The 26,165-nt window shown below is 30.1% G+C and overlaps 1 protein-coding gene across 7 annotated transcripts in view; it reads left to right on the forward strand.

The window, feature by feature from the left end:
- Positions 1-838: 838 nt before the first annotated feature.
- Positions 839-26,165, forward strand: part of Fas2 (fasciclin 2) — a 226,722-nt gene continuing 201,395 nt past the window's right edge. For 3 of the 7 annotated variants that reach the window (XM_036371146.2, XM_014229920.3, XM_070110272.1), the window contains exons 1-2: positions 841-1,503; positions 19,686-20,381. In XM_036371146.2, the coding sequence (XP_036227039.1) occupies positions 20,291-20,381 (91 nt within the window). In that variant the 5' untranslated portion in view covers positions 841-1,503; positions 19,686-20,290. Of the gene's footprint in view, positions 1,504-19,685; positions 20,382-26,165 lie in introns of all 7 variants that reach the window. The other 4 variants (XM_036371147.2, XM_070110270.1, XM_036371145.2 and 1 more) reach the window with 3 other exon arrangements.

The raw sequence follows: 26,165 nt of genomic DNA on the forward strand, positions 1-26,165 counted from the left end.
AGGCGCTCTTGTTCTTTTTTGGGTCTACAACCAGACCGATCCGGCCGAGAACACTAAATTTCGCCAGTTGCCTCTATCCTTTGCGAGGTCACGCCAGTTGTGGGCCATCCATGGCTCTCGAATCGAAAGATCTTTTGCTGGAGCATCATCTTCCATGCGAACGACATGTTTTAACCAGCGCATTCGTTGGCTTTTTATACGCTTACCACGTTCATGTCGCAATAGAGCTCATATAATTCATGGTTCCATCTTCTTCAATATTCATCACTCACGCGGAGGGCTCTAAACATCTTGAGGGGAACAGTTCTCTCGAGTGCTCCAAGAGCTTTTTCATCTCGTATTGTCAACGGTCTGGTGGGTTCGTAGGGCGGGGGATCTGCTTCAAATTTATAGGTGCCAACAGTGACATAATTCCCAAGACACGAGAAATCCAGCGTTTGGCCGGATAAAATCTGGGTTAATTCCAGTAACGTAGAACCGGCTACTCATCAAGGCCTATTTCGGAATGCTCTAACCAGATGGCTTATCAAGAAGAATAACTGGAGATAATAATAAGTCAAAAGATAGAACAACGGCCTACATCCTTACTTCCTTCACGGTACGCACGGCCCAACTAGTTTGCAATCAACTCACGGCAACACTAAATGCTTATAAACATCTCCGTGTGCTCTCTGCAACATTCACTCTCTCATACACAGGCCGGCATGTTGCTAGCCGCAACGTCACTACCACCTTCACCACCGCCAGCACCAACACCAGCGCGCAACATTTCCAATTGTATCTGTGAGATACTTTATCGAAATAATGACGCGGCGCTGGCATTTAGTATCAACATTGGCAGCGCAGCGCGCAGTTGGAACAACGGCAAAACGCTCAAAACCAAAAACTACTTGGAGTACAATTCAAACAGCTTAACGCGAGGCAAAAGCAAGCAGTAGACGACGACGAGGAGTAGCGGTGGCGAAAAATTTTCGAACATCGTAGCAGCTAGTAACGGCAAACGCCAGCGCACCGAGTTGATGCGATTGTTGAACGCGCGAGTGTACGCAACTTCAGTACTATTTGGCATTCGCTTGCGTTGAGTTCGTTTCTTCGCTTCTGTGGTGACGCTGCGCTCTATACTGTGTGTGAAGAAATAAATAAATATTTTAAAAAAATATAAAAAAACGTAGAAAATTCGTACAGAACGCCGCGCGTTGCGAACAAACGAATTTATTTTTATTAAAAAAAAAAATAAATTGCAAATATATCTAAAAAAAATAGTGTGCAAAGTGCGCGTTAAAAGCTAAGAAGTTTCCTGAAAATACTGCAACCAAAGCACACACAAGAAACACAAAAAGTGTGTCGCCGTCCCGACTTTTGACAATTTTCGTGCGCTGTCAAAACGCTTATTGGCATTTGTACGCGTGTGTGTTAACGAGCGCCTTACCAGCAGCCAGCGAGTTTTGGCAAGTGTGTCAGCCGGAAAATTTACAGATTTCGCAGGTGCACGGGCAATAAATGGTTGGTGTTACACGAATTACTACTTGTTCATAAGCTAAAATTAAGAAAAAAAAATATTTACGAAAAATAATTAGTAAAAAAAAATTATTTTAAAAAAATATAATTTTTTGACATGAAAAAACTGATTATAATTATTGCTGGCTGCAGCTGAGCATTAAGCAGTACAGCTTTCGAAACTTGTTGCATTGTGTGCCTGGCCTGCTGGCTAGTACCTGCAACACCAAAACTGGATTTAAGCTTCAAAACGCTTGGCCGGTACGTTTCGCAGGCGTTGCCATTGTTTCACACACCGGCCGGCACCCCCATTTACCCCTACTCCACAGTGAACCAGTTCTGACTGTTCTGACCAACTTTGCGCGCGGCTGCCAGCGCACTGTGAGAGACACGGCCAAAAGGCAGTCAACCACAAAGCGGTTAAGCGCAAAGTAGTAAAACAAACAGCAATAACAGATAAACGCGCTGGTGACGTTGAGCAAAATATATTAAATAAATTGAGAAATATTTTTCCAAAGCGCAAATGTGTGCGTGTGTGTTTGTTTGTTTAACAGCGGTGTTAGGGGCGAATGAAAAATGAAATACGCGAATGCGACAGGCAGAAAAGTTAAAAAGAATAAAAATAAAAATAAAATAAAAATTAAGTAGAGTAGCAAATATTTCACAAACGAAATATGAAAATATAAGAATGCTAGCAACAACAAAAACAAACGTTATTTATAAATGTTTGGTGTTGGCAGCGGCGTTTTGAGTTATTAAAAGCTGCAAAGGCGGCAGTTGTTTTACTTTTATGTTACGCTGGCTAGCGTTTACGAAATTAATTTACACGAAAAATAAAAACTAAAGTGAATGACATTGCGACTAATGTAATTGAATTTTATATTTCTTGTTTCCTAGTAATAGCAGCAGCAATTTAAATTTTATATTGTAGTTTTTTTTTTGCTCAAAAGACTATATTTTTAATTATTAAAAACAGACATAGAAACGGAAAAATATTAATTTTGCTTATATTCAAATATTACAAACTCCTTGAGGAAAGCTAAGTGAGATCCCCACCATCTTGAGGAAACAGCCATGTAACTTAACCTAGTAGAAAATTATGATTTTTTTTATTCAAAAAACAAAACTTTTTCAAGTGATACAAATTATAACATTTTGTTATTTTCAAAAGCGACCAACTATAAAAATAGTACTATTTCAACATAATTTTCTTTAAGAGCTATGAGTAGTTAGATGCAACCAAAAATTTTGTAAAAACGTTTATAAACAAACAAAAAGTTTTAAATGAAATTTTTAAAATTTTGGAATTTTTAATAAAAATTTTTGAGTTTTAAATTTGGAAAAGTTTGTTCTCTAATAGTTTTAAATTAACAATTTTAAATTTAAAATAAAAGGAGTTAGAATTTATATATTGGTTTTCTTTTCGATTTTTAATTCTGTGCAGTTTTTTTTTAACATTTTAGTCAAATTAAAAATAATTTTTTTGGAAAAAATTTAGTTATTTTCAAAAGCTACAAACTATTAAAATAATATTTCACCACAGTTTTCTTAAATATTTTGCGCTATGAGTAGTTATATACAGCCAAAAATTTTAGACTCAAAATTTTGAAATTAAATTTTTAAAATTGTAATTTTATATAAAAAATTAATCTTCCATAGCGATTTCGGTTTTTAAATACTGTAGGAAAAATTTTTAAGCAAATTTATAAAAATAATTGCAATTTCTCGTTTCAAAATATTTTGGCTGTTTCATAAATAATTTAATAAAATTTTTGAAAATTTCATTTATACTAAACCAACTCAAACTTTTTAGAAACTCTCAAAAAATTATTTAAACCTTATTAAAATATATAATTTAAAATTATTATAACATAAAATTATATATCATAGAATATGGAGCTTTATTGGTGCAATACATTTGGCTGAGCCATAAATAAAGTTTTAAGTAATTATGGAACATAAAATTATACTAAATCAGTCGCCTTTTAAATTGTAAGTGCGTAGAAACTATATAATAATATTAATTGCGCTGTTCGCAAACATTTAGATAATTTTAAAAATTTTGTAAATTAATTTTTTTTTATTATAAAATCATTCAAACTTCAGAACTTTTCCTTTAGGGGAAGTTCAAGGATTTATGCAATAAAAATTGGTTTTTCACCACTTCAAATTTTGTTTAAGCCAATAATTTTTTTGGCATACAAATAACTTGAGGCAAATCATAACCAAAGTTCTGGAAACAATTTTTAAATTAAGTTCAAGCAAAATATATAATATATATATATATATATAGCTTAAGCGAGAAATATTAATAGTTTTAAAGAAACAAAAAAAAAACGCTTGGTACGGCAGCCAAGCGAAAGCTCCAGAAATCAAAAGTTTCGATATAAGAACTTGATTGTAATCGGTTAGTTTATATGGCAGCTATATATGAGATTGTAAATCTTGCCAAATTTCGTGAAAATAGCTCATCAAGTTAAAAAATTTTCCTGCATGAACTTGAGTGTGATCGATCAGTTTGTATGACAGCTATATGCTATAGTAGTCCGATCTAAAGAATTTCTTCAGATATTAAAGCGTTGCTTTGAACAATAATCGCTTCTAAATTTCATGAAGATATCTTGTTTGTTCAATCTGTATGGCAACTCCATGGATAGTAGTTCAATACCCTCAGTTCCGACAAATGAGCAGCAATATTTCAGACCGGTATCTCAAGAACTCAGGGACTCAAGGACTTAGTATATATACGATATACTACGTGTATACAGACAGACGGAAATGTCTAAATCAACTCAGCTCATTCCGCTGATCATTCATACATCTACTTTATGAGGTCCCTGGCATTTCCTTCTGGGTGTTACAAACATCATGGCAAACTTAATACGATTTTACCATGTACAGAGTATACAATGTAACGTTGATTAACAAAGTTGTTTTCTAAAACCATTATTCAAATACCAATATTACGCAAGGCTCCACATACTAGTTGATACTATTTTATTTCTCAAATCTTTTGTAGCGGCAAAAGTCTCAGTCTTAAGTATTTTTTTACAATAATTGAGCCTAGATTTTATATATTCCAGTTCGTCACTGGTTTACAACTAGTTCAATTTGTATTCAAATTGTAGAACGCATAAGCTTGCTCTGATGGAAGGCAAAGCGGGTTATTAATTCAGTAGAATTCTGACAAAAAAATTAACATATAAAATATGACGACATGAAAAAAATGGCTAAACTATATTATTTGAAACCCTTACTTATACTTCTCAATCTCCTTCCAAGTCGTCAGAAATGTAAGTCAATGGATTTCAGTAGAATTTTCCTTCATAATTCAATAAATAGTCGCAGTCATAGTAAAAGCATGTATTAGTTCGAAATATATTTTTAGAGGCACATTTCCATATTTATGGCTAGATTTGTGTCTTAATGTTATACATATAAACACACTCAATTCCCATTTGTTATTGTTTGCGGTTAACTTGTAGAACAAATTGCGGTTGATTTCAAGGCAATATGAAGATTTTTTTATTGAGAAAATTTTGCAATTTTTGAATAGCTTTGGATTTATTTACTGATATTTTTAAACTAAACTTTAAGCTGGTGATTTGCTTGAAACCCAACGAAGTATCCAACAAAGTTGAAAGTTATTTTTCAGTCAGGTTTTTTTGTTTTAAACAAACAATATTTTAAAAATATTGTAAATATTTCAGTTAAATTATCAAACTATTTAAAAAATTTATGGAAATGCAAGTCTTTTCTTTCTGAATTAATAATGTAATAAAAAAACGCCTAACCAGTACTTTCTTCTTTCTAAAATTTGTTTCTTTATGTTCAAAAGTATAAACTATAGATATTCAGTTCATGATTACAACAAAAATTCTTGATATTTCTGGTTTTTAATTCTATGCTTTAACGCTTTAAAATTATCTTCATAACTGTATTTTATTCTCAAGTAATCTGAAGTATCATCCGACAAAATAATTGAAAATATAAAATACTGCCTTCCGCCTTAGTGAATTCCTTAGTGAACTCCTCTTAATATTACTAACGCTCACTTCAAGGCTCATAATAGCAAGCATGTTGACAGCGAGAGCAAAATCGACAGCTGGCCAATGAAAATGCAGCGTTGCTCTTTTCACATTCATGCGCTTAATAACGCTTTCTTTAAAAAATTTTTTTTTGATATTCTAAAAAACTTTCGTTCAACTTGTTTATAATATACAAAAAATGATTATGTTTGCGGAACTTTAAATAGAGCTAGCTCTTTCAAAATTAATGTACTAAAGTTGTTTAAAAATTCGACTTTCTCATACAAAAAAATACTTGGGAAAAAATTTTCAGTCTCAAAATATGTTTTTGACATTTACATATTTATTTATATATAATTTCAATTCTTTATATTTGCTCTCCATTTGTTTTACCAGGCTTAAACAAGCTGTTTGAACCCACTTACTCGCTTTTTAGCGCATTAAAATATAATACTTTCCAAAGTAACAAGCAATAAAAAAAAATGCAGTAAAACCCAACTTTCCAACCTTAAAGGCGCTTAAACTAATTTCTACAGAGTTTCTTTTATGATTCTTTAACTTAGTCATCATTCATCACTCAGCAATTACAGCGTTCATATTCTTACAATACAAGTTTTCCTAACCCAAGCGCTGCACAATGGTTCATTGTACCTATCATTAAAAAAATAATACTAAAATAAAAAAAATTGGAAAGAACAAAAACAACTTTCGAAAATTTAATTTCCCTCAGCCTACCTTTCATATCTTTTACGCGCCTTGCTTTCGGCTGTCATTATTCTCAACGCACTGAGACCAATGTTGTTGCACATAATTAGCGTTGAGTTATGTTTAATTTCAAAAATATTTAAACAACAACAAAAAGCATGAAATATGATCATTAATAATGCATACATATGCGCATATGTCTGTATGTCTGCATGAATACTTGCAAGTAAAAAGGCAACAACAATTTTAAAACACAAAACATAACTTCCCGACATAACTGCTAGCCATTTACGGTTATAAAACAAAATAATAAAGAAATTAATTTGCCGCTAATTGTTGGCGATCGTTACGCTCTTCAGCTGTTTCTGTAGTTACTATTGTTGTTGCGCGTATCGACATTGTGGAGTATGTAATTTTCGTTGTTTTTTTGGTAGTGTTATTTATGGCTTCTAATTACACAGGTGGCAAAAACTTGAAAAATGACAAGTCGCGATGCCCTTGTAATTAGAGAAAAGGAAAGGAAGCGTTTTTGTAAGTGAAAAGTGCTGAAAAATGTCAAGAGAAAATGTTTCAAATTTCCAAGGGCAATACATATACATGCATATGTACATACATTTTTTCATTAATGAAAAGGTGTGAGCAATTTAAAAAGAAAGTCATATAAATAACTTCAAATATTTGTTTAAGAAAAAACGTAATACGATTTTAATTTTAACAACCTTGCGGCTTTAGCTTTTAGCTAAATGATCAAACCTATACAATGAAAGCTTGTAAATATAATTTAAAAAATTTGGCTACTTTTTATGCTTACAATAAAAAATAAAAAAATATTTCAAATAATTTCTAAATAAAATTTTTTTTTATTTGCGCTGCTTGATTTATAACAAAATATTTGCTCTAAAGATATGCTCAAATTAATTTAAAAAATTGTTTCTTATGATAATTATAATAATAAATTTAAAAATGTTAATTATTGTATACATATAATTTAAAATTTTTTTAGAAATTGTTTTGGCACATTAATATTTTTTTCTAACAATTTATTCGGCAAAAATATTTTAATAACATTTTTTTGGCATAAAATTTGCTGTTTTAAATATTTCCACTGAAAAACTGTTAAGTTCAATTAAAAACATTTGTTTTTTTTAATAAAAATAATAATATATACATATATATAAAAATTAAATAAAAAAACTGTTTAATGGCAAAGCTGTGTATCATTTGAAATATAAATACAAAGTATTATTTTGGTATATGTTTTGGCAAAGATAAATTGTAAAAGACTTTTTTTTTTAATTCTAGTCAAGTTTTTTTTTTTTAATATTTCATAAAAACTCTAGAAATTTTTATACATAACTTGGTTTAAAAATTGGGGCCAATCTTATATATTAATATATAAAAGATTTCCAAATTTTGTTTCAAAGGCTTCGCTGTTTGTTTTTGTAGTTGTATTAAAGTATAAAAATATTTTTCTTAAATAAACTAATAAGTTTTAATGATTTTTATACATTTCATTTGCGTTTAAGCTCAGTAATTTTTTTTTTTTTTGAAAATTTAAGACAGTTTCGTAAGTTTCAATTAATATTTTTTGCATATTACTTTTTCATGCTCAATGCTGAATTCAAAACAAATCTAATTTTTTAAGCGGTTTAAGGAATTTTTTCGAATTGAAAACATGTGTTTGTTTTGTGCTTTTTGCTACATTCCGAAATTCTTAGTTGAAACATCAATTTAGAATATTTTCGAAAATTTTTTTCATTTACAATTTTACTTATTTAAAATATATATTTTAAGATCGTTTCTTCATAATCGTAAAAATTATATTTTTTGATTTAACGTTGGACTTTGACCCCGATTATGTTTTGAACAAGTCGACTTCTAGTAGAATAGATCGTTTTTGAAGATCGTTAAATTCCTTACAAGAATATATAACTAATTTTCACTGTACAATATTTTGTTCAAATTCATTAAGAATCAAAATAATGCTGCGTTGTTTAAAAGGGAAATCAAAAATCACAAAGCGCTACTTATTAATATTAATATTAGGAGCAGAAACTTTACCAAATTTTTTTAATTGTAATTTCGGACAATATTTTCACGTTATCTTAGAGAAAACAATCATATTTTTTTAACTTTTTTATCCCACTCTACTTTGCATTTATCACTTTTACTAAGCTTTATAGTATTTTGCACATTTCTGATTCAAAATTTTTACTATTCACCTGCACTCTACTTAGTTCGTCATCGCGTTCTGAGAAATCAGCTCTGCGTCATAAGAATTCGAGCTTTTATCGCCAGCGCGTTCGTTTTGGTTGTATGGGTAAACCAGAGAGCCAAGGTAGTTACAGCTGTAAAGCTAGATAGGTCGCTATTGCAACATATATGACATTTTTTAGATATCTACTCACCGTTGATGCGACTCTTTATAGTGACACTATAATAGCCTGAGCAACAAAAAAGCACTTTATCTCCGAGCAGCGCTGCATTTATGATTTCGCATTTTTATGAACGTCAGTATTTTTCATATTTGTAAACTATTTTTCATATTTACGGTATTTTTTTTTTTATTTAGAAAATATTTTTTTTATTTACACCATTTTTTATTTGTCTACAAATACAAATATATATTTACAAAGGCGTGCGACTTCAGTTTTAACGGCGTGTGTACGTTTTGAGAGCGTAAAAAGAGTATGAAAATAAATTGTTCTCGATTCTGCGAAGTTGCTTTGTAGCTTATATATATATCTATATATATATGTAGCTGTGTGTGCTTTCTGTTGTTGTTGTGTTATGCTGATTGCATTCCCCACTAAGCAGAATATGCTTTAGCCAGTTGGACAGGTAAAGCGTCAGTTGGCCAAAGAGACGCTGGCTAGTTTGCACGCACACTACTAGCAGCGCCAGACATGTGTGTGTATGTGTTTGTGTTCGTAAAGACGTGGTAGAAGCGTCTTATTTATATGTAATATATATAATATATATGTGAGGAGTAAAAAGTCAGTGTTGCATGTATGTTAAGCGCACATGAATAATAAAAATTTTCTTATATGCACATAACCATACATATATACAGCTATATGAATATACTTATATACATACCTATATAAAGATACTTACATACTAATATGTATAAGCACAAAAGACTTACGTCTGCCTGCCACTTATTTGTGCAACTTTTTTGCTCAATCTTATCTGCCCCAGCCAAACAGCTTATTTGTTTGCTTACTCAGATACATACCTACAAGTATTAGTATTTATATGCACATGTGTGTACATATGTCTGTTTAACTACTTTGTTTCCCTGTTCGTTGCCTATTACTGTCACACACAGTCTATGCTTTGTTTTTTTAGTTTTGCTCATAAAATGTGGCAGCGAATTTATAGCTAAATGGCGATAAGCATATTTGGTCAGGTACTCATAAAAGTTGTGATAAAAATCACAAGCCCAAAATAATAAAAAAGACAAGCGTTTGCAACAACAGTGGCGTCCAACGACTTATGATTAGTATTCTTTATTATTGTTTTTCTTTCGACTCAATTATTTTATGCGCGGCTTTCTCTGTGCGTCTTAGTTTGGTTTTTGTATCGCTAAGATTTATTATTGGCTTACAAACATACATACGCTTATTAGCAATTCATTGCGTGTACTTTTGCTTTTAATTTTTTTGTGTTGCTTTTTTTCTACCTACACAACTAAATATTTATTTTCCACTTGTTTCGCGCTAAATCGGTGGCAATTCTTTTGTGCAACAAACAGTTTTGGGGTTCTTACAAATTCATTGGTATGTAAATAGACACAAGAACATCATTTTTTAAGCATACCAACACTAAAATCACACATACATACTAAAATACATACATATCCACAGGCAAAACAAACACACGTACAGTATTTTTTACATTATATGCACGTATCAACGTGCCGGCATGCATACCGTACATAGCATATAAATATGTATGTATGAACATATGTATGTGTGCCTCTTCTGCACACATCTCGCCGCATTGGCTTTGCAAGCGCCATTCCAAAACTCGGCCTTCTGCAGCCTTGAGTCGGTTAATTTCCGTTAACACCTGCATGAGTGCTCGCAAGGAGCTAGTGCAGCAGTAACAAGCGCGTTAAGAGGGAGAACAATGGCAAAGGCAAGCAGTCAAACTAGTTTGATGAAGACCCAGCAGGAAAAAATGGAGAACATTATAAAATCTATACAATTGGAATACTAAAGATACCTGGTAAAATAAAAAAGGACTTGAGTTTAATCGGTCAGTTTGTATGACAGCTATATTCTATAGTGACTCGATCTCAACAATTACTGTGAAGATTACACCGTATCCTTGAACTTGCAAAATTTCGTGAAAATATCTCTTCAAATGAAGAAGTTTTCCATATAAGCACTTGATTCCAAACGTTCAGTATGTATGGTAGCTATATGCTATAGTGATCCGATCTTAACACGTTCTTTAGAGATTGCACTGTTGCCTTAGGCAATATTCCATGCCAAATTTCGTGCAGATAACTCGATCAATCCTCTAGTGGTTCGATATCGGCAGTTCTGACAAATGAGCTGCTTCTTTATTAGAAAAGGATGTGTGTAAAATTTCAGATCAATATCTTAAAAGCTGAAGGACTAGTTCCCATGTATATAGACGGACAGACAGGCGGGCATGGCTAAATCGACTCAGCCCGACACGCTGATCATTTATACACATATGTACGTTATCGGGTCTGCGACGTTTTCGTTTCTGTATTATAAACATCGTGGCAAAGTTAATATACGTAAAAAATTTATGATTTGGAAAAATTTCATCACCTGTACTTGAGTTCGTTAAATTTCTCCAGTTGTAACTGGTAATTGTGAGTTTAATTAGGCTATTTTCAATATTAGTGCATGAGCTCTATTTTTTAAAGCCATTCTCATAAAGAATTTCGAACATGTTCTGCAGTAAACAAGAGAAAGGTAAAAGATTATTATGTTAATATTGGGTTTAACTGTAAAAAGATATTACAATTACAATTTTTTATCTATTAAATATCGATTAAGTGAAACAAGGTTTTTATTTGCTTTTTTAAATACTTCATACAAAGTTAAATTTTTTTTTATTATGTGATCTATTATGGAAACAGGAAGAATATATATATTTTATATAAAGATAAATCTAGATAATTGAATTCAAAATAGTGAGTGCTTCTAGCAATGTTTTTACTGAGTAATAGCGAATGATTAATAGATAGAAATTTGGTGATTTTTTAACAGTAGATATTCGCTTAAACCGTTTTCCATTCAGTCTTTGTAAATACAGTTTACTTAAAGTTAGTCCAAACGGAAATCAGTTATTGTCGGTTTATTGGTCGAGATGTTGGGTCGGGGCAATGGGGAGACCATTTATTATCATGGCACTCTTCAAAATTTTCTAATAAGTATTGTAAAAAAAATTTAATTTGAAAAGTTGATTTCATAACTTTTCTCTTCTTAGATCTGAGAAACATTTTAAATGTTCTTAAACTAGAATTTTAACGTGCAGAGTATATTTTTGACTGAAGTTCAGTTATTTCTGAAGACCGAAATTCGCATCAGTAAATGTGGTTTTATGAAATTTCTCATAATAATATTCTTGAGAAAACTAAAATATATTCTCGATTTCAGTCTTTATTTTAAAAATTCATATTTGGTATACAAAATTTGTCATCTCAACATAAAACCAGTAAAATTAACCTGGAAATCAGCGAAATTTTTCATAAACTCAAAAAAATTACTATAATAAAAAATCTTAAATATATTTGTAATAAGCATAGAAATATACATATAGAAGGTATATTTCCTTAGACACTTTAAATTTATTTGCTGCTCCTCGCAGAATCTTTTTCGAACTAAATTTTTTTTATACAGCTCCCTTTTCCTTCTCTAGCTTCATTTTACTTCCAAAATGTGTTTTCGAAAGCACACATTATTTTTAAACTGACTTTTTAGTATTTATGTTTCAATTACTAGTACTGTGTACAAAATTTAAGTATTTACTGTCGCGTTGGGTTCTTTGCACTCTTTACCCACACGACATCTCGAGCTCGCTATCTGCATCCTTTTATTTGGCTCTGCCCATTATTTCTTACATTCAACTGTCACTATTGACTTCATAATTCTCGCGCTCCTCCATTCCCAATCACACAACTGTCACACGTCTTCACGCATCAGCGAGAGACGACACGCACAAAGCGAAGCTGCTCTTATGTACGTACTTTCCTTTTTCTTCGTTCTTCGCTTTTTTCGCGTTTTGAGTGGCGAACATTTCGCCTGTTTACCAATTTAGCCCGGCGCACAGTGATGCATTTCAGCGTTTTTTGTGGTTTACACTAGAACGTTGCTTTGTAAAATTTTTTTTTCTGATTTTTCCATTCTCCGCATGCTTTTAGCCTGTCGAAATATTGTTCCAAAAGTATATAAAGTAAGTCCGCTTTGGCAGCCACTGGTTGCCATCAATTCTAGTGTCACTGTATTCATGCCATTGCCTTTGCCCTTGGCTCCTTTGGAGCGCTCCAGCGAGCATTGGCACTTGTTCCGCTATGTGCTCAGTCACAGGCTCACGTGCATAAGTGTGTGTCTTTGTGTGTGAAAAGTAAATTCTCATGTAAATTTACATCTCCACATTTGCATATATTCAAGCATAACGCTTCATATGAATTGCATATCTATGATTTCAATTTTCCATTTATTCATATACATATCTTCTTTCGTACTTGTCTGGCCATTTATACATTTATTTATTTATTTGTTCGTTCTTGTGTCATTCATTTCCTTTTTTATTGGCATTTTTTGTGCTTTTTTGCGCTCCGTCAACATTCCCAAGCCAATTTGCTTTTTGCCTCTTCAACTGCGTCCCTGCATTCAGGCGTTGCGTCCAAGCGTGATGCTATACACAGACTGCAACTTTGTGCCTATTGCTTAGTCAAAGCGACACTGCAATTGATTTTGATTCATAGTCAGCGGAAAATGCTAAGTGTGTAGTAAAATGTCTCGATTAAATTTTGTGTCAATGCTGCAAGTGCTTACAAACTTTTTAAAGGAACTCAAAAATATTTCTGGAATTTTTAAAAAATATTATTTGAATAAATTTTTTAATCAAACATTTTCTTTAATATTGATTACTATAACGTTTCTAGAAATATTTCTAAGAAAACAATATTTTATTTTTTTTTAATTTCTGCTTATTTAACTTTGATGTGTATTTTTCATTCATATTCATTTTTTCGTTTTGTTCAAATTTTTATAAAGTTTTTTTTAAAGTTAAAAAATAATTTTAAATTTGTAAGAAATTTAGTTAAATAAAAAGTTTTAAATATTTATTTACAGTTAATTTTCTTTTAATGACGCTTATTATTTTTTACCACACTTTTCTAGCAATATTTCAATAATTTTTATTTTTTTTTATTTTATGCAATACTTAATTAATAAACTTCCTTTTTAAAGCTAACGTTTATTTTTATTTAAATATTATTTTATTTAAATATTTTTAGTTCTTAAAATTTTTTTGTTCTCAACTTTGTTAAATTTTTTTATTATTAAGTTTTGTTACCAAAAAAAATATTTAATATGAAGAGTTTTTAATTTTTTTCCAATAATTAATTTTTTAATATTGATGTTTATCCTTTAGTAAATTTCTCCAAATTTTTTTAATAATATATTTTAACCAATTTAGTTGATGTTAATTAAATTGCATTCAAAATTGTGTTCAGATTTCTGTTAAAAGTTTTTCTATTGAAAAGATTTTTTACATACATTTTTTTAAACAAATTAAACAAAATTAATAATAAAAAATAAATAAAAAAATATTGAAAAACTTATAAAAATTTTTGAAAAAAAAATTTTGAATTTTTTTAAATATTTGATTTTGTATGTACTTTTCGATTTCCATTGTCACTCTCTTTTCTATAAAAATTCATTAATACGAAATTTTTTTAGAAATACTAATTTTTTATTTAAATTTTTGCTTATATTATTGCCATTTTGATAATTAACATAATAAAATTAAAGAAATGTAAATTTAAAAAATTTGATAAAAAAATGTGGGAAACGGTTGGCCTCAAGGGCCATCCCTGCAACTTCCCTCTAATTTCATACGCTAACGTTCAAATTTCGCTTTTTTCACTGCTTTTGAGCTCTTCTAAATTTTTCGTTTTCGATATCTAGCAAGTAAATCAACCGATTTCGACCCGGTTTGCGACGATGTGTTTCTTCAAGGTTTAGAACTGATTAGTTTTTGGTGTCGATCGGTCAAGTCGTTTGGAAAAAATTCGAAAAAAACGATTTTTCAAAATTTTTCAAACTTACACGAAATTCAAGTGCAATGAATTATTCAAATCGGTTGAGCAGTTTAATAGTTATAAGAGGGTCACATACATCCACACACACACACTTACATCCACACATACATACAGACATACGGACGGACATCATTGTAGAAATGTTCGGGGAAGCTTCCTCGACCCTCAGAACGTCGAGATCTGTTGAAAACTCGATTTTTGCAAAATGGGGTGAAACCAATATCTTCCCGATTTTTAGAAAATTTTCCATTTTCTTAGCGGGAAGTTAAAAAAATTTTATAAAAATTACTGAAATAAGTATTTCTAATTTTTTTATATATTAATTTTGAATTTCACTTAGTTTACTTAATTTTAAATTTTAATAGCAAAACGTTATTTTTGTTTATTTTATTACAAAATTGATAAAAAATAATATTTATAAATTATAATTTTACTTCAATATCCTCTTTTTTTTTGTTTGGGACGAAATTTATTTTCATTTAAATTGTTTGTTAATATATTTTATATCTTAAAAAAAAATATTTTAAGTGCTATATGTTTGTTAATATTTTAAAATTTATGCAAATAAAAAATAAACCCGGTTTTTAAATACCTTTTCAAGTTTTTTTTATATATGTATATTATTTTTATAAATTTTATTTCATAAATTATTTTATTTAAAATTTTTCTTGCATTCAAAAAAAATTAATTTTTGTTTTAATTTTAAATTTAAATTTTTCACTTGTTGTTTACATTTTTTAAACTTTTTCCGAAAGTACGTGATACTCATCAATAGAATCAAAGCCGTAATGAGAGCATGCTTTTGTTCTCATATTGCCATATTCGCATTTGTTTGCATTCACAGGCTTTTATTTATTTACAATTCGCGATTTTTCGATTTGTCTTCACCACACACACGCATACATACACGGCATACAAATGAGTTGCGAAAACAAATACATTATGTTTATGTGAGTTCCATTCAGCCAATGCGTCTAGATTGTTTATTATTTCTGTTTGGTAGTCTATTAACATTTGATGGGAACTCATTCATGCGATTATTTATTACAAATAATCAGTTGTTTGGTTGAATGAAAACCGTTTTTTAATTAATTATTTACGAAAAACCTAGAATATAACCTAAAAGATAAGAAAAAAACGGATTGTACTAAGTTGTTGAATCCCATTAATAATATTTTGTAGATTCGTGGATTACCCCTCAAATATAATCATTATATAGAAAATGACAATATTTTTCATTTAAAGTATCAACACTGGCCGCTGGCTTCACAAAGGACTGTACACAGCATTGATCGTACGCCATCGTAAGGGTTTAGTATTTGTTTTTTATGAACAACGCGTTGTTCGTATGTATGGGCTGGTGAGCTCTCAAGAGTTATGCAGCTTTGCAGTTAATTATCGACGCAATACCGTCATGTACCTTCTTAAACACCAAAACAATAAAGTGTTTAAAGCGAGTTAAAATACATGTTCGAAGAGATAACAACGAGTTTGTGACGAGTGTTTAATGCTAAATACAATTTCTGAATAAAAATTATTTTTGTAAGCGTTCCAGCAATTTTCCATAGAAATTAGAATGAACTGCCAATTGTTTCCAATGAACAACTAAAGCTGTCAATTAGCGCAGACATAATAAATAAATTCCAATTGCACTTTAGATTGCGTGCAAGCGCTAAAAAATGCTCGAAATAAATACGCCAATAGAAAAATTTATTAGCGCCAAAAGTGAGCAATGAATCGGCGTAGAGTAGCGAAGATCAGCGAAAGCGAACGTTCACACTGAGTTAGTTGCAATAGACGAGCGACAAAGCCGACAGGTGATCTTGTTGTGCATTTCAAATGAAATTTATTTCGCTGTCATTGCAATGTTGTCAAGCACGCATATATATTGTACAAATAGATCTGTATTTACATAAGGAAGCCATGCAAAGGCGCGCCTGCGCACATGTTTGGCGTAAGTTTCGAGCGTGGGAAAATGAGACAAAATAATTGCAAAGTATTGAAGAAGTGATAATTATTTTTAGGAACTAATTTATTGATATTCAGTTTCTTACATATTAGCATAGCTGTCCTCGATTTAGCAAAAGGAGCAGATTGGCGCATAGAACAAACAACTGGCATAAATAAATTCGGCCAGTACAAACGAAAAGGCGGAGAGATTAGCAATAGAACATTACGCAAATAAAACAATCAAAGAAGTGCAAAAAAATCTTTAAAATATATTATTTCAATAACTGCTATTTTTCAACTAGTTACAAACTAGCTAATTTCCGCATACAGGTTGGTTGTGAAGTGTCTACTATCACTAAGAAATAACATTAATAGCTCCAAATTTTTTTTTTTTCAAGTATTAAGTATTAGTGTATTGAAGTTAAGGGAGATTATATTAAATAAAAAATATATTTCGTACCGAAAACAGTATTTTTTCATTCCGCGCGCAGAAAATTTTTAACCAACCTGTAGTTCTACTCAAGTCGATACAAAGCTATAATAAATGGGATATAATATAATCTTGGTACCTTACTAACACGACAATAAACTATGTAATTTCAGGCTAGCCACTTTCAAAAATAATAATGTGATGTTAACATCACATAATATAACACAAAAATAACGTCCGCTTAATTTTTTATTATATTTGTATAAATTTTATAATTTGTAACTAGTTACTACTACTAGTTAATTTCGGACAAGTCTTACTAGAAAGTCATCAATTTCATTTTTACATGCATTATTTTAATACATTGCAACTAAAATACAAAATAGTTAACTTCGAACTAGTCCTTCTCAATTTAAAAAATATTTATATGACTACAGGACATTGCTGCAAGTGTAAATAATACAACTAAATACAAACTAGTTAACTTCGGACTGGTCCTTCTCAATTTAAAAAATATTTATATAAATACAGAAATTTGCTGCAAGTGTAAATAATAGCATGAAAAGCACGTTTCTATAGTATATGCACTCATTGCCACTAAATTATCAAATTAAGCGTCGAATTACCATTCAGCTCCCAACTAAATTATATTATATTACATATATACACTTCCCTTCGTTAGCAGTTGCTCATGTAATAAAATTGCCCTAATAACCCTTGACATTGGTGTTGCTGCACTTGAAGTGCCCCATTTACAACGCTAGGATTTTAAGGTTAATTGAGGCAACATTACAAATTTGGTCGTGCAGTGAGTCGTGCAACGGCTGCATGCAACTGATTGAGTTGAAAGGCAAAAGCAAAGCAAAGTGGCAAGTTGTAGAGTGGTTAACTAAATGTGCAGTTATACACAATACTATATACATATATACATAAGTATAATATTATATGAAACATTTACCTTTATATATAATATATATAAATCTTCAACATTATGCCCTTTTGTGCTCTTATATGTAAGCATATTCAGACATATTTATTTCTACAAGTATGCATTTATGTATAATTTACTCTTGTGTTGCTGAGCAAAAAAATCGACAAAGCCAAATAGGTCATCCTGTCCACAGCATACAAGCTTTGCTCCGAGATGAATTCTCAAATGTCAGTCAGGTATTCGGTGTTGCATTTGTTGTTGGCAAGCAGGAATTCGGTGTAGTGTATGTAAAATGTCTTGCACATTTAGTCATTCATTTTTTAAAGGTGAAAGCTCGTTGAATTATGCATGCGAGAATATATTTCTACACTTGCATAAAATTTTAAATGCATAAAATATTAAGAATGCATAAAATTTTGCTTCATAGCATTAAAATTGTTTGACGTTGCATCTTCACTGCAAAAATTTTAACTCTTCAGAGAGTACTTACTGATATTTTAAACCACTCGTCTCGGTGCATGCAAAGCTGCTGCTGTCAAGTTAACTGTCAACATATTATTCTGACAGCAATGCAAATGTGATGCTGTCAAACTATTGACAAACTGCGAGGTTAAAGTTTAATTAGGCGAGTGACTATTCACTATTGATTTCTTGCTTAAAAAAGACTAATTAATATTAATCTTGAGATCATTTTTCGATTTAAAAAATATTTCAATAAATAAATTAGTAATAAATAATTTTTTTTAAAACTAAAGCACAGAAGCCTGTAAACCAAATCCACACATTCATCTTAGAATTATTCTACAGCTGATGCTGTGCTTAAACTTTTCGATAGGTGGCGCTATTTGTGGGGCGATTTCGTTTACTTCGACTTACAATTATGAAATGTTTTTATAACTATATGGCATATTTCCCCGTACTAAGTCGATAAATGCATTTAGATAAATGAATTCGAGCGCAAAGTACTTGATAAGCGGAAAAGCTGCTTAGTTAGTTAAGGAAGTGATTCGGATTGTGTGTATTACGATTTTTTCGGGAAAGTAATAGCTTTTTAGGCTAGGTATCGGTGAGTAAGTATTATCTATTGATGATCCAATCATGCTCGTTTTATCTAGGATCTAGATCAAAGACTATCACACGAGTCACTAAGTGTAGCTGCGTCCATGATATTTATAAACTGCCTGTTTATTTGTCGATTTTGCTCCTATTTTTTGGAATACAGGTGTAGATGGTTTGTTATGTAGGACTAAGTAAGCCCATAACCGTAATAATTTTCTCGATAATACTCTCGAGATGTATGTCTTCAATCTTCCATTGCGTTGCATTAAGATTAGTAGATTTGTTTATACTTAGATTGAAGTAAGAGATGCAGATTATTCAATTTAACTCGTTAGTAAAGTTATGAAATTGTTAATTTTGCAATGCATTTTTCGAAAAGTTTTATTGGTATAGCCTAAGAGCTCACTCGCTAGGTGCCGCTGAATTCGTGACATCTATATTTCCGCTATTTATGAAACGATTTTGCTCGTTTTTTCCGGAACTTTGTGTATGACTCAGCAGCTTTGAAGCAAAATATAAACCATAGTAAAAAGTCTAATAAAAAATTTTAAATGTTCGCCTTTTTTTTTTTGGTCTAAGTATTCCAATTCCAAAATGGTGTTTAGAGTAGTCGACAAGGAATCAGTTTTCTTTTATTATATATAAGCTCGAACTTCTAAATATAAGTGTTATATTTTAAGATATACTTTTTGCAGTAAACAATTTTTTTGTTTACAAGAAATATGTTTTCCAATCGTTCACTAAATTTTGTTTATTTTTCAATTTCAGCATATTTCCTTACCACAACCTGCAACGCAGCTGTAAATTAACAAGATTACTTTTGTGATCCAAAATTAATTTAGTTTGCCGGCAAACAGCTTTTCCAGTCATAAAAACCGATAACACAACCAAAAACAAAGGCAAAAAAGCTTACACTAAAAATTACTAGTGTGAAAAGTGTTTAAAAAGTAGCAACGCTACAACAACCAAAGTGATTGAAAGCTGACGGCAGCTAACAGCGAAGTATTGCTGCAAAACTCAAATTGCTAAATAATAAATAAAAGCAAGCTTTTTGCAATACAAATAAATAAATGCGGTGAATTAGAACACACGCGCTGCGAAATTAATTGGAAGTAAAAATTTACTATAACAAAACTATAAAAAAACAACAACAATTTGCAATTTTATACGAAAAAAGTGTAAACGGCACACATTTTTTTGGCACATTTTTGTGTTGTGCGCTTATTTGTGACGATAATTGAAAAAAGTGAAGCCGGTCAGTGCTGCTAAAAATAAATCAGCACACACACACTCAAATATATAAGGAGACACTAAAGCATACACGCTAAACGTGCGCAGCGAAGTTGAAGGGACGCAGCAACAAGTTTACAATTATGGGGCAACACAAGCAACAGCAACAACAGCGGTGGCGCGTATGCGGTTTGCATGCGTTTGCAGTTTTATATCTCTGCTGTACATTAATAGGTGAGTTTCCCATGTACATGCGTATATAGTTTATATACAATCACTTCATACACACTGTGTATCTAATATTATATACAACTTTTTGTGGCTAGTTCCGAGTTGGTTGAATTTTAATAGCTTTTATATTAAGGCAAAAAGGGTGGCGGTGCATTTGCTGCTGATGTGTTAGGCGCGATTTAGCAGTTGAGGGTATTCACTATGAGTTAAGGGAATAAATTTTGAAAATTTTTGAAAATATTTATGCAAAAAAAGAAATAGTTTTGCAACTCTTACTCAGAAAAAATTTTTACTTTAAAAGCAGAAATATGAAATTTTAAATATTCTATATATTTAGAATTTTTTTTTATAAAATTACCCTTCCTGTATCTCCGATGCAAAAATAGCAGTTTTGCAACTCTTACTTAGAAGATTTTTTAACCTTTTTTGTTAAAATATAAAATTTTAAATATTCTAAATATTTAGAAATACTCTTTTATAAAAATCCGCTAATAAAAAAAATCAGAAAATAAAGAACAACAATTTTGGTAAATTTTTAATTCCATATGCGCATTGTTTAGAAAAATAGTAATTAATATTGAAAACTTACATTAATAACAATATTAATATTTATCATATTCGCATAATAAATAAATACTATATATTTCGAAAATTTTTTGTGTTTTTCTTAATAAGGAATAATAGTTTTTTGTATTAATTAAAAATATTTATTTATTCAATTTTTTTTTAGAATCAATGAAAAATATTGAAAAAATATATATGTATTTGTTCCTTTTTTATAAAAAGTTAGTTATTATTTTTTATCATTTTTTTAAATATAAATACCATTACATAAAAATCCTTCTATAAAAAACAGAGAAAATAAAGCTTATTTTTAATACCAAACGCGCGTTATTTAGAAAAATAGTAATTAATATTAAAAACTGATTATATTATGTATTAAAATTCATAAATTTTGCGAATTCTCCATAATTATTATATTTTTATCTTTTTTTTTTTAATAAAAAAAAATATTTTTAGATTTTCGCAAAGCTTTCTTAAAAAAAAATATTTATTTTGTGTTTTTTGCAAATATGAAAAATTTCGAAAAAAAATATTTTTTGAATTTCGAATTTTTTGCTACGCTAATGTTATATTTTTCCAATGTTGAAATTCTTTTTTTTAATAAAAAATGTCAAAATCTAAAAAAATATGTGTGTATAACACATTAGCTGAATATTGAAACAATTTGAATTTAAATGAAATTAAAACAAAAATTTAAATTTATATACCATTTTAAATTTTTTGAAAAAAAATTAAATCAGTCTTTTAAAAATTAATATCAACATCACATTTACAAAATACTGAGATTTTTTATTTAATACTTTATGTAAACTTTTAGTTTAAAATAAAAAAATTCTACGTTGTACGTTTACGTACCTTTTAAATATTGGAAAATTCTTTCTTTTCATTTTCTCAAAAACAAACACTAGAAAAGGATAAAAGAATTAAATAAAACTAAATTGTATACTATAAATTTCGCTAAAAAAATAGTTATCACGACCACAATATACAAGACAAAAATAAGATTTTTTATTTAATATTTTCAGTCAATCTTTAAAGGAATAAACTATGTTTATAAAGAAAATGTGCAAAAAAATTTCTTTCAAATTTGTAAAATTTATTTAATGAATAATAAAAAAAATGTATTATGAATACGCGAGCTCAACAATTGTGCTTAATTAAGATAATTTATTCTAAATTTTCATAATTTTACAAAAAAAAAATGTAAGAATTTCCTAAATTTATCCCATTAAAACTTCAAAAAAATTAACACCTAATTTAATTCCCTTAAGAATACTTTTTTTTTTTATTTTTAAAACTTTACTAATATCACTAAAAATAAATAATATTTAAAATACAAATTTTCCGGGAATGTTTAAACGCCATAAATACCCACAATCACTAACTAAACGCAATCATCGAATTCAGCGCGCACATGTTGCAAGCATGCTACAACAAACAAATAGAAGAATTATTGTTGCCCTGCAACAAAACTATTGCGGCGAATATGTACATGCCACGGCATAGCGTTTTACATTAACTTTTTTATTTCAAATTTTTGTTTTTGCATATTTGCCAGCGTTGTTTATTTACCAAATTTATTTGCACAACCACTTCCATGCAACGCTGTTTATTTGCGTATTTGCAAATATTATAAAAGTAGAGTAGTAAGTTTTGAGCGGAAATTTACTTGCATAAATTCATTAGCAAAATATGTGCAATAAATGCAGACGGACAAACAAATAACGGGAAAATAAATAAACGTGTTTATTTGATTTAGAAATTTTAATAAGAGCTAAAGGTTTTTCATGAAAGCACATGGCAGCAGAATATTGCCTATATACAGGGAGTGACGTCAAAATAAGTATAAAAAAAAATTGATAGTTAGATTTTTGAAAATAATTATATTAAACAATATACTTGTATATTGAAAAAATTCAATGTAGCCCGTTTTTATATTAAGAAAAAAAGAGAAGTTAAAACATGAACTGCAGTTGCACAGTAGCTATAATACTCTTCACAGTTTGTATGTCAGCTATATGCTATAGTAGTCCGATCTAAACCAATTCTTCGAAGATTGTAGCGTTGGACAATAATTCTTGCCAAACTTTGTGAAGATATCTCGTCAAATAAAAAAGTTGTACATACAAGGACTTGACTTTGATCATTTAGTTTGTTACTTGGTAAGAAAAGGACGTGTGCAACTAGGGACTAGTTCGGGTATATACAGACAGACGCACAGACAGACAGAAATAGCTAAATCGACTCAGCTCATATTTATATATAATATATATATATATTTTATTTAAAAGGGTGGGTGTTATTAACTTCGTGCCAAACTTATTACGAGTATACACTGCTCAGGATATACAAAAAGCATCGATTACGATTTGAGCGAATTATCGTTTGATTATCGATATATCTTAAAACTTGTACCATATTTTTTACAAAATGATAAGTTTGTCTATTCAATAAATCAGCGTGGTTTACACGGTTCAATTTACTCTGCCATATACCATCAAGCAAAAAGATTCGATAACAGCCGCATAGTTGATTGCAATTATCCAAGTAAAAATATACACTCAGCTTCAACCTCTAATAGAGCTCGTTTCTAGGGAATTTAGTACATTCATTTTTTGTTATTATCAAGTGGTTTTCAGAAATACGAGAATGCCAATACTATTCTCGCATTTCTGAAAACATCTAACGAAGTTGTAAATTTTCAAACTATTGATATTTCACGATATATTTACGACATTACATATGTATAAAAAGTGTCAAATAAGGCTATTTGAGATCAAATTTTTCACAAACTTTGAAAAGTTCTAAACTTTTTTACTTATAAATATAACGTTTGTTTAGAGGCTGTTATGTTAACGCAGTCTATATCCAAAAAGTCTTCATCTTTCATGATATTTTGAAAACAAAGGACATGCTTCAAAGCTTCAGTGAAAGCTTTTAAGTTCAGTGAAAGGTGACAACATAAATTTTACAAAAAATGTTTTTACTCTAAAATTTTAAAATTTAACTTCAAATGTATGTTTGGTCTGTACATCTCTAGAACAGGTTGGCAACCCCACCAAAAGCATGTGTTAGAAATTGTTTAGCTTGTAATCGATTTAAATGAGCTTCATGTTACCATTGCGTTAATTCTATGTGAATAAATGTATGCGTATTAATATATAATTGTTTGTTAATGCAAAATTATGACTTTTGCAAATAAAGTTGTAAATAAATAAAATATATTAAATATTAGTAAACAAGCTTTATTTGTATGACATAACTGTGGTTAATTCGGTTATTTGCGAGTGGCATACCCGACACGAATTTAAATTTTCCACACTAATAATCATGTAAACAGTTTAGCTAGTGGGTAAAACTAGCTGGCATATGCACACAAATAAATATAATGTAAAAGTAATGAAATGTTTGTGGTGGTAATTTATTTGCTAAATGCGGCCACATACACACACAAGTAGTTGCAACTAATTGCATATTACAACACGTAAAGTGCAAAACGGATTCAGAAATTTGTTGTAATTTTAAATTTATGCAAGTTTTTTCATTATTTGTATTTATTTTGAGCACAGCCTTGTTGGAGTGAGTTTCCAATTAAGTTTCCAACAACCAAAAAAGCTGACAGTTTTTAAAAATTTAAAATAAAGTTTGCAATGAGATTTTCAAGAATTTTTAATATACATATATAGGTATATATATTTTTTAATAATTTTATTAATTTTTGTTTCCAATTTTTGATAATTTTTCTCCGTTATCAAGAACTTTTATGTTACCCATGTTTGCTTAAAACCACATGCGAAAGATCTGCTTTTATTTGCACAAATCTTATTGTCATATTTTTTTACATGAAACTTGCGCAAAGCAGAGATTATAGAATTTAATGATAAACGTGTTTAATCTCTTCCTGAGATAAGTAGAAAACCGAATTGCATTGCTCTGACAGTTGTCAAGGCGGTAACAGACGCAAAACAGCGAAATAAAAGTAGTTAAAAAAAGTTGTCATGGAAACTGTCAAGATAAACGTCGATTATGTAAGTTTTTGTGGAAATGATAATGTGTTTTACAGTTAGCTAATTTATCATTAAGTAAATATGAAATTGAAGGAAAATTACTTTCGCGAGTGTCATTTTATTGTGCAACAAATTTATTGAAGATGAAATTCTTGCGCTGAAGTGAGTTAAATAATACAGAAATTATAAAATAATATATATAAAAAATATAAAAATACACAATAGTTTAACAATATTGTCCCCTAACTTCATTTTTAAATAGTTTTCGGGACAACGCAATATCACTTAGATAGGCTGACTTCAGCAAGCTTGGAAGAAGTACATATCTCCACATAAGCAACTCAACACAACTCTACGTATTTTTGCATTGAGAAAGAAGACAAAGAATATTTTCAATCCCAAAAGAGTTGAATATAATACACCAAAAAGCTCCCAGCTCTCTCAGTCACATTTTCAGAACACTTGTTCATTTTTCAAGCAAAACCTCTATCGGAGCTTTTATAAAATATTCATGAAAAAGATAGTTTTCATAATCAGCTGGAATGTTTGATATAACTCACAAATAAAACAATCCCCTTCGGTAAGATAGAGAAGAAAAATTGTTGATTTGGAATTTTCAGCATGGTTTTTTATTTTATGCAAACCCTTAATGAGTATTAAACGCATATACCCTGGTGTAAAACTGAAGTGTCTGACTTCGGAGTTTCATACCTAAATCACACTCAAGGCCTAATCTGAAAAACTTGTCACATGATTTGATAATGTGCTCCAAAGTAAGTAGGCTAAACTTCAAGATATTTACGCTTCACAAATATTTCGTATCATTAAATGAACTCAAATTAATTTTACAGCTCAGATATAAATATCAAAAGACTGTAGTTTTGTTTCGAAATCGTTTCTGATCCATGTGCCCCTAGTATAATGGGTCTGCTTTGGTTATGTCTCAAGATCAACCGTTAAAACTATTATCCAGAATTAAAATTAACTTTGATAGTTCATCCCGTACTGGACTCACCTAAAATTCTCCTTTTCGAAAACTTCTTTTATTTCTTCATACCCAAAACATTAACTAAAATGGTAGAGTCCATCTATATATAAGGGATGTTGAAAGGTTCCGCTATCTCTCTGATGCCAACACAACGACCTTCACTGAATGCTTTATGCCACTCAAATACTTGTGTTCCAGATAAAGTAACATATATAGACTCCCCAAAAC

The sequence above is a fragment of the Bactrocera oleae genome, chromosome 5 (genome assembly GCF_042242935.1).
Source record: "Bactrocera oleae isolate idBacOlea1 chromosome 5, idBacOlea1, whole genome shotgun sequence".
In the NCBI taxonomy this organism is placed as follows: domain Eukaryota; kingdom Metazoa; phylum Arthropoda; class Insecta; order Diptera; family Tephritidae; genus Bactrocera; species Bactrocera oleae.